The sequence below is a fragment of the Pteropus vampyrus genome, unplaced genomic scaffold (genome assembly GCF_000151845.1).
Source record: "Pteropus vampyrus isolate Shadow unplaced genomic scaffold, Pvam_2.0 Scaffold254, whole genome shotgun sequence".
Classification (NCBI taxonomy): Eukaryota; Metazoa; Chordata; class Mammalia; order Chiroptera; family Pteropodidae; genus Pteropus; species Pteropus vampyrus.
The window spans coordinates 2,391,872-2,410,120 of NW_011889035.1; the positions used below are offsets into that span (position 1 = coordinate 2,391,872).

The window sequence follows — 18,249 nt, forward strand, 5'->3', positions numbered from 1 at the left end:
AGAAAAATGGGCAAAGTTTATGAACAGATAATCCACAGAAGAGGAAATGAAAAAGGCAAAGAAGCATATAGAAAGATGCTCAGTATTAGAAATAGACAGAAAAATGCAAAGCAAATCAAGCCAATATTACTATTAGTCCATCAAATTGATAAAAATCAAAGACAAACATTCTATGCTGGTGAGAGTAACTGCTAGTATTTATTAAAACTTTGAATGAACACATCCTATGGCTCAACAATTAGTTCTAGAATTTTTACCTAACAAAAGAATAGTATCAGTATTTAAAGATGCATAATCAAGGGTATTTGTTACAATATTGTAATAACAGAAAACTAGAAACTACCTACATGTACATCAAAAAGGAAATGATTGAAAGAATTATGATATATCTACTATATACTATGAAATACGCAGAATTAAGTAGAATTTTATGTAATAACTCAAAAGGTATCCATGGCTTACTATTAAATGAAAAAGAAAAAAAATCGAAGGAAAAATGTACAACTTCCACACAAATACATATTTACATTTTGTATAACAAAAGAAAAAGTATATAAACACCTAACTGTTAACAGTGTTTATATTAAACGGATAAAAATGGAGTATGGAATGAAGCTATTAATTTTACGTTAGATCATTTTGTTTCATGGAATTCAGGGAACATGTATAACATATAATTCAAGTAACTTAAAGAAAGAATGAAAAATAAATATATCAAACAAAAAACATAGTTTCTTACTGGCCTTAAGAAAAATTCCAAATTCCTTAGCCAAGTTTTCAAGGCTTATTACAATCTATAACCAACACACCACACTTGCTGCCTACTACCCCTTCCCATCTCTACAGGGACTCCCAGCCAGCTGGCCTATTTTCCATTCCCAGAATTTGCCTTTTGCCCTCTTGCAGCAGTGAGTGACTCTGCTGGTGTTACTTCCCCCACCTAGAAAACAATCTCTTTTCTCTCGAAATATATTCTTCAAGGTTCAGGCCCAGTTCCATGCCTGCCGGAGGATGTTTCCTGATTATCTGAGTCCCATTTTTTTCTCTTAATCCTTTGACTTCTAAAAGGATTTGGATCTTTTCCATTCGCTTGTTATTAACTATCTGTAAATTTCTACTTGTATTTTTGCTGTGTCTAGGCTGTAAAGTTCTTGAGGTCAGGGACCAAGCAATTTTAGACTTTTTAAATGTTTTGCAAAAACATATGCTATTTAATGACATAACAACAATGGACACTTTAATAGCACCATCCTTTTGAGACATGTAGACTAAACTCACCAATAGATATTTCATGCACTTGTGATTTTACCCAGTGTTGTACCTATGCTGGTTATTTTCTGTTAGTTGGGATTTCTATCTGTAAAAAGATTACATGCTGAATGGCAACGATAGTAATATTTAACCTTTAATTTCTTCTAATTTAGAGAATAGTATTAGATAATGTACCTGAAATTGACTACACTTCTCAGACAATATTTTGTGTTGAGCATCTAAAGAAACCAGATGAGTCTGATACAGTATCTCTTGCTTGTCCCATTCTCTTGACTTTGCTCTAAATTCCTTTAAAAAAAAAAAGGTGGAGGGATAAACATAAATTGAAGAAAATTATTCATTTTAAAGCACAACGAACAGGGCTTCTTTCATTTGTATATCTTCATTCAGAGGATAAAAAGTATCCATTTTTTTTGCTCCACTAGAAAAACAAAAAAGTATCAAATCACTCATCTTGGATTTATTACTCGATATATCTTTTAATGTTTGCTAGGAAAATGTAGAATTTGTAACTTAATCCTTGTATAAAAAATTAGGCATTTTGTTAAAAATATAAAAAGTTTCTCTGGTAACAAATGCCACTTACTACAAGGAAGTTTCAAACAACTTTTTGCATCAACCAGTACTTCCAAATTCCTGAGCCAAGACCAGAATTTTTTTTCCCTTCTTTTGTTCTCTATACCCAGTCGCCAAACCTGTTCCCGTATTTTTTTAGGGAACAGAGCTTGGACTGATTTCGTGACTGTGGCTTTCAAAGCTACCAGTCCAAGGTGAAGCCCAGTTCAACTCATTCTTGGGATCATTCTCAGGCCTCATTCAGGCAGCACTAACCTAGGGAAGAAGTGGGAGAACTAGCTTGATATGGCATACTCAGTTCTTCAAGTTTTTGCCCAAGTCATATATTCACAGAGCATGATTATCTGTTCACACTTAACATGAGGAAGGATACGACTTTGGGAATGCCAAAGAAAATTTCATTGCTTCTCAAGTGTGCCCATGGTTGGACGTTGTATCATCTCTCTGTCTAGGTTGTGAGTAACTTAAGGGTAAGGACTGTGTATTTTGTTACTTTTATATTCCTCTCAGTGCCTGACAGAGTGCCAGGCACCACTTATGGACCATGAATGTACAGACAAAAGCATGGTATTATTTCCTAGAACTTAAACATTTCCCACTTATTTTTGCAAAGGAAACAAAATGGTTGGCAAAAACTCTATAGTCACCAAGTCTATAACTACATATTATTGAATATATATAGATATATGACATGAATATATTGATGTTTCCAATCATCAATTCAGTAATATTTATTAAGCACTTAGTGTTCACCAGGTACTGTGGAGAGAAATCGAAAATATTTCATGATTAAAATTTTTTTGAAAGAAAACAAATCAAAGAATATACAATAAAGTAGGGGAATGTACATGTAAAGAAATAATTTTACAGTGAAAGTACAATATTAGTTTCACATAAAAGCCATGTGTCATGGTTATCTCAGCCATCTCCAATAATATGTCAAATTGGAATAGTTAATTTGACTAGAGTGGTTCATGTTGTTTTGAAGATGGCTAAATGACTAGCTTGGCTATGTGTTAAATAAATATACTTATTTAGAGAATGAAAGCTACATCTTGCTTAAAATGAGAAGAACAGAGCATTTCATATTTTCTACAGAGATATGACTTTAAAGAACATTTGGGAGAAATTTTCATTTTATAAATCCTCGAGTCCTGAAACAACCAGTGATTGAAGGGTATAAAGTAGGAGGCTTTTATAGTAATTTAGTGGTGGTAATAAAGTTGGAGAAATACGGATAGACCCTCCTTTTAAAATATATAATAATACTTTATGATAAATAGACTATGTTTGACCCTTGAACAATATGAAGTTGAACTGCATGGGTCCCACCTATATGTAGAGTTTTAAAAAATAAATACCGAAAAACATATTTTCTCTTCCATATGATTTTCGCAATAACATTTTCTTTTCTCTAGCTTACTTTATTATAAGAATATAGTACATAATACATATAACATACAAAATATATGTTAACTGTTTATGTTATTGGTAAGGCTTCTGATCAACAGTAGGCTATTAGTAATGTTTTTCAGGGAGTCAAAAGTTATACATGAATTTTCAACTGCGTGGTGAGTCGGCACCACAGTCTTCACATGGTTCAAGGGTCAACTACATATTAGGATAAATAAACAGTTCATTTACAGTTATTGACTTTGATTCTGACATTTGACAATTTAAAATTAAGTACATGAAAACAGCGTCTTTAGTAATAATGAGAAATTTATAAAACTTGGCTCTAGTGTAAAATAGGTAACATTTCAAATCAATATAGGGCCTATAATGAAATTACTGTTTACTTTTAATTTAGAAAGGAGTCTTTGGAGTCAGAAGTCAAAATGTGGGCAAGATCGACTTACATAGTTCATACCTTTCAGGTAATACTAATATTTAGCATTACACATATAACAACCTCAGTCTTGAAATAAGCATTTCCCAGCACACTTTAGGAAGAGGCAGGAGTGTTAACATCAATTACTTACAAATTCTACAACAGGTAGATATGAGGCCAAGCAAGATTAGAAGTGTGTGTCACAGACATTATCAGCAGGTACTTATAGTGGTCCTGGCTTCCTCGGTCTTACAGATGTATTGGTTTCAAGATTAGCAAGTGAACACAAAATATCCAGTAGTTATGGGGCCCTGCAGAGACCTAGATTGCTTTATAAAGATTTCTGTAGAGACTGGAAGTGTCTGCCCAAGTTCCAGAGGGTCTGTATACTTGCTTAAACCCCCAGAGTAAGTTCTCCATGGTTGAAAAATCTTTTCTGAGTGTTCAAAGTTGATAGTGGGTCAGGATCATTAAAAATTAGAGTTTCTAGCAGAAGCTACATTTCATATATGTGTGTGTATATGTATGTATGTATGTATGTACATACATGTATGTATGTATGTATGTATGTACACACACACATACATACATATATATATATACACATACTTATAATCTCTCTACTAAATATTGAGAAATGGAACAAACATTTCTTCAGTAATAACTGTATGTCAGGGACTCTACAAAACTCCACATATAAGACAGATTTAACTCTTTATTATGAAAATTTTCATACTTACATAAAAGTAGAGAGTATAATAAACTCCCATGTACCCTTCACCCAATTTAATGACCATTGACTTACTGTTTTTATTTCACCTCTCTCTGCCCCCTTTTTTATTGGAATATTTAAAGGCTTCTTCCAGACCTCGTGTATTTCACCCCTAAATGTTTCAGTGTGCATCTAAATTCACATATGTGTATACGTATTTTTCTTTCATAATCATAATGTCACCTATAAGATATTTTTGGCCTCATTTATTAGTGATAAAATGGAATCTCTGTGAGGTTAACAGCCTGCCCACAGTTCACAGGGCAAATAAATGAGTCAGTCAGGACCTGGTTTAAGTTTTAAACTGTCATGTTCTTCCGCTATAGCATGCCGCTTTCCATTTCTCTATTACTATATCAGTGTATAAATGCCTGTCCCAAAGGAACAAAATACTGAGATGCAGACTAAAACTAGAACAGTCCATCTCTTACATATTAATTTTTCAGATAACTCTAAAACAGGTATGTGAAGCATTTCTATAATTATATAGATTAAATTGTATATAGTGTGCTTAAAACTTTTTATATAAATACAAACATATCAAGTCATATTTTGTGGCTAATTTCCATTATAATTTCATGATATATTTTATGAAAATATTTAGTTTCCCAAATGTAAAATGTGTACACACAAAGTACTTAATATTATTTTAAGGCTTTTTTTTGAAGAATTTATATGAACGTGGTTCTCCTACTAAACCACATGAGAAGCCAATCGAATGGATAGTTCGTGACTTGACTTCTGCATTTTCAGTAAAAGCATTTGTGCATTACAGCGCACATCTTTAGGCATCTTCTGCGAGACCAGTATGTTATCAAAGCCAGTCCAGTTACACCACTGCAAGAGCCAGGGGGTTATACATGGCACATTTTCCTAGAGGGTCATCTTTACTTTACTTACTTAATTTTATTTTAAAAATGTACGTTCATTATTCAGTAGATATAAAATTTCCAGAGATTAAAAAACTAAAACCTCAAAATTCCAACAAAGTACTTGCAATGGGCTGGTTTTAGGGCTGTAATCCCAGATTTTATTTTTTCTGCTCCTAAAATTTTTTGAGAAGGACTATTAATTGAAGAGGAAGATGATAAAGTATGAAACAAGGCAATGACAACTAGATAGGAGGAAGAAGGAGATAAGAGGCATTGGACAAGGGAAAGGGGAAAACCTGGGCTGGAATATGAGGAATAAGAGAAAGGAACAGATCAGAGATTCCTAAGAAGTTCCTACCTTGGTGATGGGGAGGCACAGAATTATTACCTGTCAACAAAAAAGAAACTGAAATTATTGGCTGGGGGTGGGGGAAAACTGAGGTTTAGGGCTTGAGAACAATGAAATAAGCTGAGTGGGGTAATATGATAAGAGTTAACTTGAGGCCAATTAAACAAACAATTGAACAACACTGGGAACTCGGCTAAGGTTAAAGAATAGGAATTTATAGTAGAATATCAGCTGTTACGTGACCTGTAGCAGGAATGCTCAAGAGCACAGAACAGAAAAATAACTGATTTGTTTTTTCCAAGGTTGGAAAGTTAAGAGGATAAAAATAAATGCATTCATAACATAGTAAACCTTTTTAGGGACCAAGAATTTAGAAGTTCTGGGTGATATGGGTTGGCTATATTGGAGTGGCACTACCTCTTTAAAGAAAAAACCTTGGCACTTCAAGCTCTGTTCTGAAACTGTTATGAGGTTTCACTGGGATTTAAGTACCTAATAGTTAAATAGGCATTAAAAGATTTATTAGATATTCACTTTAACAGACCCCAGGGATGTCCTTTAATTTCACTCTCATCTGCAGTTTCTTTGAATTTTTTTTTTTTTTTGGCTCTCCAAAAATTCCAGTATGTATAAAAGATGTGCAAGTCAAAGTGATATTCTAATTCGTTAAGTGGCTGAAGGGAAGGTACAGTATGAAAATATACTCAATGAGAAGTCGATCTATAGTGGTGTTTATTACCACAGCTGTACATAGTGTACACAATGACATGTAGTACACTAGAGGCAAATAGCCTACCACCACCACCACAACAAAAATCAATCTTCAATACACATGAAGAAACTAAGAAAATATAGCTCACCTCTAATTTCTGGTTCAAATTGCTTGGTTCAAAGGGTATTTCTTCTTTGAGGTGTGGTACCTCTTTTCGTTGCAATTTATTTTGTTTCATCTGGTGTAATCTCAGTTTTTCAAAGCTATTAGTTAGTTTGGAAAACTGTAAATAATAAATAGAGAATGCTGACATTTCACTATTACTGGTAATTTCTAACTTGACTTCACTATGGTCCTATTCTTGGGCACCTCTTTGAAAATTAAAGTCATGATTAGAAAATGCAGCAAAGCTTAACTGTTCCAATTAGTGAAGATAGAACCAGTTATTAAAACTAAATTATTGAAGCTGAGCACAATTCAGCTTTCATGTAAATTTGGGACTTCATTAACTACATAGTTAAACGATGATTCACTTGATAAATGTTTTGTTCAGTTTTGTTTTAACCATATGTAGCAAAACTCATAACTAAAAAAAAAAAACATTTTTTTCTCACTTTTAATTAGTGCTATCTTGTGTTGACAGTTTTAATTTCAGTAACAATCTATAAAATAATCAGCTTATACTTTATTCAAGAAAAATGAATACTTAATTTAAAAGATACAAACAACATAAATGACTTATTCCTGTTGATATAAGTTTAAATAAATTTCAAAATTGATGTAATTTTTTTCTTACCAATAATTCTTTTTACAACTTAGCCTTTGTATTGTTGTTTTTATTTGTTTTGTTTCTGTTCTATCTTCAAATAATAGTTTAAAAGCATCATGGTCTATCAATATCTGTGGGGAAATTTCTATATAACTGTTTACAAAAGTGTTTTGCTTTTTAAAATTTTTATTTTTAAATAATTATAGATTCACAAGAAGTTACAAAGATATTAGAGATATTGAATTATCTTCACACAGTTTCTCCCAATATTTACATCTTAATGAACTATGGTACAATGTCAAAGCCAGGAAACTGACGATGGTACAATATATGCCATTTTATCACATGTGTAGACTTGTGTGACCACAACTATGATTGAGGTACAGAACCATTTCATCACCACAAAGATCCTTGGTGCCTTCGTAGTGACATCTATCCCCCCCATGCTCTGACCTCTAACTCTGCGTAATCATTCATTTGTTTTCCATCTCTGTAGGCTGTCATTCTAAGATTGTTATAAAATGGAATCAAACAATATATGACCTTTTGAGACTGGCTTTTTTTTCACTCAGCATAATGCCCTTGAGATGCATGCATGTATCAATAGTTCATTTCTTTTTATTGCTCGGTTTTATTCCATGGTATGGATGTAACCACAGTTTGTTTGACAATGCATATATTGAGACATTTTGGTTATTTCCAGTTTTTAGCTATTACAAAGAAAGCTATGAACAATTATGTCTATTTTATCTGATATCAGTGTAGTCACTTCTGCCTTCTTTTTTCTTTCTCATAATTTTTATTAAATTATTGAAGCTGAACACAAAACTGTGTTCCTAAAATTCACCCTTTAAAGTATTCAATTACTAGTTTTTTTAGTATATTCACAAAGTTGTGCAACTATTATGCTATGTAATTTCTGAATATTTTTATCACCACAAAAAGAAATGTCATACTTATTAATAGTGACTATATATTTCTTTTTTCCCCAGGTTCCTGGCAACCACTAAAATCTACTTTTTGTTTTTGTAGATTTTCCTATTTTGATCACTTCAAATCAACGGAATCATACAATATATGGTTTTTTGTGTGTCTGACTTCTTTCACTTAGCATATGCTTTTAAAGTTCATCCGTGTTGTAACATCGATCAGTACTTCGTTCCTTTTTATGGATGAATAATATTCCACTGCATGGATATACCACATTTTGTTTATCCATTCATCAATTGATGGACATTTGGGTTGTTTCCACTTTGGGGATGTTACGAAAAATGCTGCTATGAACCTTTGTGTACAAGTTTTTGTGTAGATACATGTTTTTATTTCTCTTGGGTATTTACCTAGGAATTGAATTGCTGGGTCATATGGAAACTCTAAGTTTAACTTTTTATGGAACTTCTAAACTGTTTTTCAAAGTGGCTGTAACATATCCCATTCCCACTAGCAATGCATAGGGTTCCAATTTCTCTATATCCTTACCGACACTTGCTATTGTCCATCTCTTTGATGATAGTTAACCTAGTGGGTGTGAAGGGGTATCTACATAAGGTTTCGATTTGCATTCTGTAATGACTAATGATGTTGAGCATTTTTTCATGTACTTATTGGGCATTTGCATATCTTCTTTGTAGAAATGTCTATTCATATCTTTGCCCATTTTTAAATTTGGTCATTTGTCTTTTTATTGTTTACTAGTAAGTTATTTTTAATTCTGGATACTAGTCACTTATCAAATATATGATTGCAAATATTTTCTCATATTTTGTAGATTGTCTTTTCACTTTCTTTATGGTGTCCTTTGAATCACAAAGGTTTTTCAGTTTTTACGAAGTGAAATTTAACGAATTTTTCTTGTGCTTTTGCTGCCAAATCTAAGAAACCACTGCCTAATCTCAAGTCACAAAAATTTACTCCTATGTTTTCTTCCTAGTTTTTACACTTAGGTTTTTGATCCATTTTGACTTAATTTTTGTCAATGGTTTAGGTAAATGTCCAACTTAATTCTTTTGCGTGTGGATATCCAGTCATCTTTTCACTGTTGAAAAAGACTTTTCTTTGTCCACTGGCTTATCTTGGCACCACTGTTGCTTTCTTTTTATTAATATTTGCATAGTATATATTTTTAAATCTTTGTACTTTCTACGTACACATATAGTTATATCCGAAGTGAGTTTCTGGAACAGAGCATATAGTAGGGTCATATTTTTTTACCTCCTCTGTCAATCTCCATTTTTTTTCAATAGTATATTTAGAACATTTCCATTTAATGTAATTATTGATACATTAGGGCTTACGCCTGACTTTTGTTTTTGTTTTCTGTTTGTTCTCCAGTGTTTGGCTTCTCTCCGTTTTAGCTTTCTTGTCTTTCTCTGGGTTATTTGAACAATTTTTGAATTCCATTTTAATTTATCTATAGTGTTTTGAATGTATCTCTTTGTATAGCTTTTTTAGGTGTTACTCTAGGTAAACAAAATTATAGCAGTCTACTGGTGTTGACATTTACCAGTTCAAGCGAGGCATAGAAATCTTACTTCTCTTTATGTCCCTTTACCATGACCCTTTTATAACATTATTGTCTTCAAGTATTTCCTTAACATGCATTATGAACTATATCAGACATTGTTTTAATTTTTACTTCAGCTATCAAATAATTTAGAAAGCTCAAGAGAAGGAAGTTTATACTCCTTTCAGTGTTTTTCTTCCTTCCAGGTATTTCAAGATTCTTTATCATTTGCTTTCTGCTAACAAAACTTCCATTAGCCATTCCTTTAGTGTAGGTCTGTTTGTGACAAATTTTCTTAGTTTTCTTTCATTTGGGAATATCTCGATTTCTCCTTCATTCTTAGACAAAGAATTCCTGGACATAGAATTCTGGATTGACGTTTCTGTTCTTTCTGTAATTGAAAAATGTTCCACTTTCTGCTGGACTCCATGATTTCACATGAGAAATCCATTATCTGAATTGATTTTTCCCTATAGGCAAGATGTTATTTCTTTCTTGCTGCTTCCAAGATTATTTCATCTGTGATTTTTAGAACTTTGACTAATATGTGTCTTGGTGTAGACTTCTTGGGTTTATCATGTTTGAGTTTCACTCAGCTTCTGTATGTTCACATCTTTTGCCAAGTTTTGAAACTTTCCAACCATTACTTCTTTGTACAGTTTTTCAGTCCCACTTTCCTCTCCTCTCCTTCTGGAACTCTGATGACACAAATTTGCAAACTTATGGTGTTACCTGTCCCTGAGGTTTATTTATTTTTTTAGTCTATTTCTCTCTTTTGTTCAGATTGAGTAATTTTTATTTCGCTATCTTCAAGTTCACTGATTGTTTTCTCTATCCTCTCAATTGTGCTTTTGAGCTCATGGATTGATTTATTTTTTTTAGTTTGGTTATTGAATTTTTCAGTTATAAAATTTCTAGTTGGTTGTTTTCTATGGTTTTACTTCTTTGCTAAAACTTTATAATTTTTCATTTGTTTCATTTGTATGTTTGTAATTGCTCAGTGAAACATTTAATAACAGTTGCTTTAAAATCCTTGTCAGATAATTCTGACATCTATATCAACTCGGTGTTGGCGTCACTTGATTGTGTTTTCTCATTCAAGTTGAGATTTTCCTGGTTCTTGGTATGATGAGTAATTTTTTTATTGAAACCTGGACATTTTCGGGTATTGTGTTAAGAGATTCTGGATTTTATTTAAATATTGTGTTTTAGCAGCCATCTTGTTATAACATTTCAGCAGGGAAAATGGAATGCTGCCTCATCTCTTCCAGGTGGCAGCAGAAGTCCAGGTCCTGGCCTCGGTTGGTAACCCAGGAAAGGTGCTCCTTACTACTGCTGAGTGGGGAGTGGGAGTTCAGGCTCCCCACTGGTCTTTCACTAAACCACCTTGATTGCAGGGCCATTGATGCCTTCTTACTGGTTCTTACATGGCCTTCAGTGATCCTGTAGTGAAGGTCTTGACTTCTCATTAGGCTTCCCTGATACCATTCCAGAAAGGAGGGGGAGGGGTGCCTCATCACCACCAGATAGGCATAGATGTCCAGGCTCCTCTCACAGTCTCTACTGACACCATGGGTTGGGGGTTGAGGAGGGCTTGTTAAGGCCAGTGGTAATGAAAGTCCTGGCTCTTCACTCAGCTTCTTTGACACCACTCAGGCAGGGGGCCTGGGCTACTTTGTTATAGCCTGGTGAGGGTGGAAACCTAGGCTGTCTACTCAGTCTCTGCTGGTAGGGGGAGTTTGGGGCTATAGTCTTTTTCTGTGGGGTTTGGCTGGAGTAGAGCAGTTATTATCCAAAAGTGTTTAATCTTGCTAGGCTGTCTTTTCCCTGGTCTTTTGACTGCAGAGAATAGGCTTTCCTGGGGGTTCTTTTTGTTCGTTGGTTTTTCTGTACCTATTGGAGTGTCTGGATTGCCAGCTTCTCTGTTACCCAGTCTGAAATATAAGAGGCAAAAAAGATATCCCAGGGAACTCACCACTTTGTCATTCCTTGGGTCCCAAGCTCCTAGTTGGTCTGTCTCTTGTTTCTACTTCTCAGTTTTCTTATGTTGTTTTATAAATAATGTCTAGGTTTTCTAGTTGCATTTAGCAGGAGGAATAGGGAAAAAGTACATCTACTCCATTTTTTCAGAAGTGGAAATCTCAAATATATATATATTTACAGTTATATATACATATATATAATTTACAGTTTTATAATGGTTAGAAGGAAAAGAAAATACCCCCTTTAAGAAAAGAAAGTAATTTCTAAAAGAAAGCTTTGACAGAGTTGAGTTATTCAAGGCAGAGTGCAGTAAAGTGTATCTTCAAGATATTTTAGAAAATGAAATTGTAAATAAACCAGGAATTTCAAAGAAGTTGAGTGAACTAGTAGCAATAAAAGCATGTTTGCCACAAGATAGCATTTTCTGGTTAGAAAAAGACATTACTATTATGCAAACCAAGTCAAGTACATAGTACTTTTTCTGTTTCTTTTTACTTTTTTCTCTCTCTTTCTCTTCTGCTCTCCCTCCCTAATTCTCTTCTTTCCTTTCTTGTAATCGGAGAAGAAAAGAGAAGCAGAAGAAAATGTCAGTGGAAGCAGATGGCTGTTCTCTCAACAATAATGTAGTATTTCCAAAGTGTATTCTATGAAGCACCTATTTACAGTGTTTACATTGTAATACTGTACTACAGTGTTAGTAGGTTTTACTTTAAAAAACAAAAAAAGGTTCCACGGCCATATATACTTGGAAAATGGTGGATTGAGAAGGCTAAATGCACGTGTTTAGAGCAGGACTTCTCAGCCTCTAATATGCTGATCTGCACTGTGAATATCCAGGAGCAGAGAAGGAGTAAACAGCATTTCCTAAATTTTTGGTACTAGTGTTTCACAGAAAAATTTTTTGTGAGATTGCCTTAAAGGTATTTATTTGTTGGTTAGCCAGCAGTGAAGCAAAGCATCAAATGGCAATGATTCATATATTAAATTACCACTCAACACCTGTAAATAAGGCCCCAAACGTTTTAATAACAAGCATTAAAAAAAAAAAACACCAGAAATTAAAGATTTAGTAAGCAGTGACTGAACTAGTTAAATATAATTTAGAGATGGTACTTAACTTGTATCTAAATTCCTATGTATTTTCAAACTTATACTGAACAATTATAGTGATTTAATATTTATGTTGCAATTTTAGAGCTTTATCTTTGTAGAACAAGCAAGGTTGAGTGACTTAAGTGTTAAATGCTTTGAGTCTTAGCAAAGAAAACCGTGTAAAGTTTCATAATTCATGCTATCCTCTAGTGGCAGCTATTTAAATTGTAGGCAAAATGTCTAGGTAGACTTAAGAGCTAGTCTTATAAGATCATATCTATTACGTGGCATCAAATGTTTCATATTCATTATTAATGGCTGGTCCCCTCCCTAAAAAGATACGTAAGGAGGAGCATTAACTACTTTGAGCTGCTTTAACTATATTATCATTTATGAAATCTTCGCACTCCAACAAAAATTGGTTGTAAAGTAAAATTATGTAATCAAACCATATTTCCCATTGATTCATTTACCAAGTTAATCAAGGATATATCATCTACTAGACCTGAGATGCTTGGATGATTATTGCTCTATGTGTTATCTGTGTAAGGGAGAGAAGACTTTTTGTTTGCCAGCACAGTGGGGAGATACAGGGATAAATAAGAGAGAAATCAGTATCCCTCTTATCACATATGTGGAGGCCTATCATTTATGAAACAGCCTACAAGTAATGAAGTAATAAAGACCAATTTTGTTCTTTCAATTACCTATTTCATAAGAGCATACATGTATATTTTAAACTGCCATAGAAAAAAGAACTTCTCTATGAGGGAGTAATGACTATAAAATACTAACTTTGTTTTTTTTGTTGTTAACATAGCTAATTATTATCACATAATCAACAAGTCACTTGATAAATAGAAAGCTATTAGTCTAGCATTGTGCTAACCGTTAAAGGGATACAGAAACTGACTATTTAATAAAAGACAAAATCAATACATATAAAACAATGAAAGACAGGACCAAACATATAACCTATAGTTAAAATATAAGAACTTTTGCTTGTATTGAAAACAATTCATTTTAATAAAATTAACACAATTTTATAGGTTAAAGCATATATAAAAATGAGTGGTATTAAATTGTAATAAGTCTCCTTACTTGAGCTTTTAGGGTTTGTAGTTGTCCTTCATAATTCTGAGTCATTGCTAAGTTACATTTTTCCAAACTGTCCAACTTCTGTCTAAGTAACCCCACCTGCATTAAGAATAAAATTTAATTTTGATTTTGCTAAATTTGTCTTGATAAGAATCAGAAAATGGGCAAAAGAGGGGTACAATGCAAACAAAAATGCTGAACCAAACCAAGAATAAATATTTGTCCTGCAGTTCTTAAAATAGCTATTAGTAATTATATTCACAAAAGCCAAATATTGCTAGCACTATTCCACTGGGTACACATTAGGACAGTACGGTATCGATGTTTGATCAAAGATCCTTATCACCGTCACATTTTAAATTAAGGTTGAGAATTTACTTTGCATTATCTTTTTGGGAGGTTTATGTCATCGTTCCTCTGGCAGAACCTCTCCCAGCTTTCATTTTAAACCCCACGGCCTTACAAGGGAGGTCTGCTTTGGTGCAACGATGGAATAATTGTTACATTTTTTTTATAAGAACTAACATATTAAAAAGAAAAAGAAAAATGTCGAAGAGGAGTTCTTAGGTATTTGGCTTACAGAATTTGTCTGCTTAAAAGGCAGGTGAGGCACCTGTTGACACATCTGCGCCATAACAGGTATTTAAGTGAGAGACTAGCCGCTTGCATATCTCAGGTGTGATGACCTGCCTGTACCATGAAGGGAAACCTAAGTTAACTATGCCAGACAATAACATCATTAACTATTCCAAAATCTGAGTTCCATTGAGAGGCCAATCCAGGTAGAAAAATGGCTGCTGAATACGTTAAGTGATGATGTTTTAGTGTATGATTAGTAAACACTTCTCCTCTGCTTTGCCCAAAAGAAAAATTTGGAGACACAAACATCCACCTTAGGTAAAGCATATGGTTTTCTGAACTCCTCTGCAGGCCCGAGAGCATGAATACATTTTTCTATAATAACCAGCTTAATCCTAAGCAGCCACCCAGGAGCTGAAAACACACCTCTTACATGGGTGCCCAGGTACACACATACGCATCCTTCATTCACCAAACACTTTTCTCCCTTGTCCTACAATCACGTCTTGACATTTCACTTCTTTCAGGAAAGATTTTTCTAGTGGATTAGAAAATGCAAATGCTTTTGACCTCTGCTCAGTCCAAAGACCGAGCTTTGACAACTACGTACTTCTTTGTTTCTACAGCAGCAAATGCACTGACATCTTTGCTTGCAAACAATATTTATTTCACAATCCATTAAATGTTTGTTTTCTTTTCTAGATGGCATTGATTTTTTTTTCCTCTTTAATTCCCCCACCCCCATCCCCACCCCCACTTCCTCCCCTGACCTATGGATGTTGCTGTTTCCCCTTAAGAACAGGATCTCTGAAGGCGGGGCATCTCCTCCCACATGCTCGGCTTGGTTGTGCTCGGCTTGGTTGGCGCTGGGCTGGGTTGGCTCGCGGCATGCACCCGGGGCCTGGCACACTTGGGGTATGTATGGTCTGTGGCTCCACCTGGGGCATGAACCCAGGATCTTCTGCATGTAGAGCAGACTTGCTAACCACTATACTATGGAGCCACCCAAGGCATTGGTATTATATGTCTGTCTGCATCGGCCAAATTTTTATGTCTCTAGGCTCTGTCACTTTTAGCATACTGACAGAATTTCAAGCAATAATTGCTATTGCTAATGCCTGATAAAAACTATGTGTAATAAAAAAATATATTCTAATAGACTAAATCCTATTTTTAACAGTCTGAAGAATTAACAGTTTGTTAACACATGTATTTGGTACCTCTTGACCTTTCTGATCCAAACAAGTTTGTGCATTTGCCAATTCTTGATCCCGAAGATCTAATCTTGTCTCCAAAGCTCGCATCTTCCTTTCCCAATCCAATTTTTTGTTGCTGACCATGATGTCAATTTGTTCCATTAATTCCTGAAGCTCGGCCTCACAAGGAGAAGCTCTGCCAATTGTAGAAAAGTAAAATACATTTTCAAAGAGTGAAATGTAAGGACAAGAAAAATTATTATATTTCTCTGAATAGGTAATTTTCTCTAATCGTTCAATTATTTAAACAGGAAGATGTCTGAAAGGTAGAGGTTAATTTTGTAATTAAAATGGAAAGGTAATTTCAGAGCTAACAGTGTACATACATTAAATTTTTTTAAATGACATTTCTGAAGTACAGTTGCTGTCATATATAATCAACACATTGATGAAGTCAGTGCTTCCATTCTCTCAGTGCAGGCAGCAGCACCTGAGCCTCCTTGACTCAACAGTTTTGAATGGTTTATTCAACTACAGAGAGGTTCTTGGTAACAGTGCATTCTGAAGTCTTCTAGCATTCCAGAGCTAAGGTCAAAGGCTCTCAATGTTTACTTAAAACCTATAATAAATCTGAGGAAAGGAATTACTAATTCCTCTGTCAATAATCCGATTCAATTAAAAAAGATTTTTTTTTTATTGTGGTGACATTGGTTAATGAAATCCAGTAAGTTTCAGGTATACAATTCAACAGTAAGGCATATATATATATATATTGCATTGTGTGTTCACCACCCCCGATTAAATTTTAATTGGAGTTCTGATGTGGGGAAAAATAAGAGAACTTAAAAAGAGTGGTTTCCACACCAATTTCCTTTTTTATAACAATGTGTATCACCCTTTACTGTAAATACATTCTGCCTATTTTTTCTGCTACTGTAAGATCTGAAAGACAAGAACTATATCAGTCTTGTTCATCACTGTCTCACCAGAGCTTGGCACAGCACCCCAGCACACACCGGAAGCTCAATAAATCTTTGAAAAATGAACAAAATGAGTTCTTTTCATCACTGTCTTCTTGGGACGTAGGAATGCACCAACCTAATAGAATTAAAATATAGGTCTAAAGTAGTGTGTGGCATAATGTAAGCTACTCAATCAATATTGTTAAATAAATGAACGAATAGTCTATTTCCTGTTTATGACTATGCTATGCAAACATTATGATATTAGACTCTTGGGGCGGAAGGACTTTTACAAGTCACGTAGTCCAACTACCCATCCACAAATGTTTCTTATGAGAATCATCTATCATGCCCCATTGATCCGGGACAGAGCCTAAGGTTTGGCAACAGTAACAAAGATATCAAGTAATTCTGGTGCATGTCAAGGTTTGTGATTTCTTTTGAAGTATCACTGCCAAGAGTATCATCTGGCCTACGTCTGAATTCTTCCTTTAGCAGGTAACCACTGTCTGAGATTGTATCTAGATAGCAATGTGTTTTTTAAAGTTCTTTCTTATACTGAAGAACTTTTTCATCTACTGGTCTTAATTTGATCCATTGGGACCATTCAGAACAAATGCTTTCTCAATATAGTCAACCCTAAAAATACCTAAATACGATTATCAGTGGACCTCCAGATTCTTCTGAGTCCGCTCTTCTCAATGTTCGGTATTAGAGACTGAACATTGAACAGATAATGGCCAGGACATATGACTATAGACTCTGACCTATAACTTCTACAACAATAGTACTAGAATGGTCAGGACTTAGTCAACGACTAACAGCTTCTTTAATTTTTACTTCTACTTCCAACTCAGGGCCAACTGGAGAAAGCAAAATTTGCTCCCCAAATTAATCACATAGGATGCCCTGCTTCAAGTTATCCTACCTCCAGCTTTCCTGTGCCAACAGCCTCCAATTAGAGCATAGCTGAAACCGTCTCTTTTGTTCACTATAGAGCTTTTCCACTCCGTCTGCCTTTGAGTCTCTGCCAAATGCAAGTGATGGTTGCTGACTTCCTTGCTCTAGCCAGCTCTAAATAAATAGGCTTCATTTGTTCTCATTTGGGTGGTCTGTGTTTATTTTTACAAGCGTCTTTATTTCTTTTAATTGCTCATAAGGATTTTTTTTTCCTCTACCACTCACTACCTAGTATACTGCCTGGAAAATAGTAGATACTTAATATACATTTGTTGAATGAATGAAAATTAATAACTATTGTAAGATTTCAGGCCCTCCACAATCCTGGTGGCTCTCCTCTGTACAAGTTCCTGTTTGCTGATTTCTTCCTTAAAATGTACCTTTCAGAAAACATAATATTCTGAGTATGGTCTATCAGCTTGGAGAGGGACTCTCACATCTGTTGTTTTAGGTGCTGTGCACTTTTATTCAAGCAGATGAAGATCACCTCAGTTTTTAATTGGGGAAGGGGAAGGGCAAAGTAGTGCTATTATATCATCTCAAGGTGAGTTTATTCTTGTCTAAACACCTTATTTCTTTTTCATGCATGCTACAAGTAAAGCCAACTAGTTATTCTCTTGTGCTTTAGATTTTTTCTAGTGCTCCAAGGGCAGGGCTTTACATCTTTCCTTATTAAATTTCAGCTGGATAGTTTCAGCCCCTTGGTGTGGGTCGTCATCACTG

At 34.5% G+C, this 18,249-nt stretch overlaps 1 protein-coding gene across 1 annotated transcript in view; it reads right to left on the minus strand.

The window, feature by feature from the left end:
- The window catches only part of DEUP1 (deuterosome assembly protein 1), a 67,671-nt gene that overhangs the window by 38,113 nt on the left and 11,309 nt on the right, over nt 1-18,249 (minus strand). Inside the window, exons 3-6 of the mRNA XM_011374770.1 lie at nt 15,629-15,800; nt 13,833-13,928; nt 6,533-6,667; nt 1,447-1,560 (exon numbers count right to left, since the gene is read on the minus strand). Of these exons, the coding sequence (XP_011373072.1) occupies nt 1,447-1,560; nt 6,533-6,667; nt 13,833-13,928; nt 15,629-15,800 (517 nt within the window). The remainder of the gene's footprint in view (nt 1-1,446; nt 1,561-6,532; nt 6,668-13,832; nt 13,929-15,628; nt 15,801-18,249) is intronic.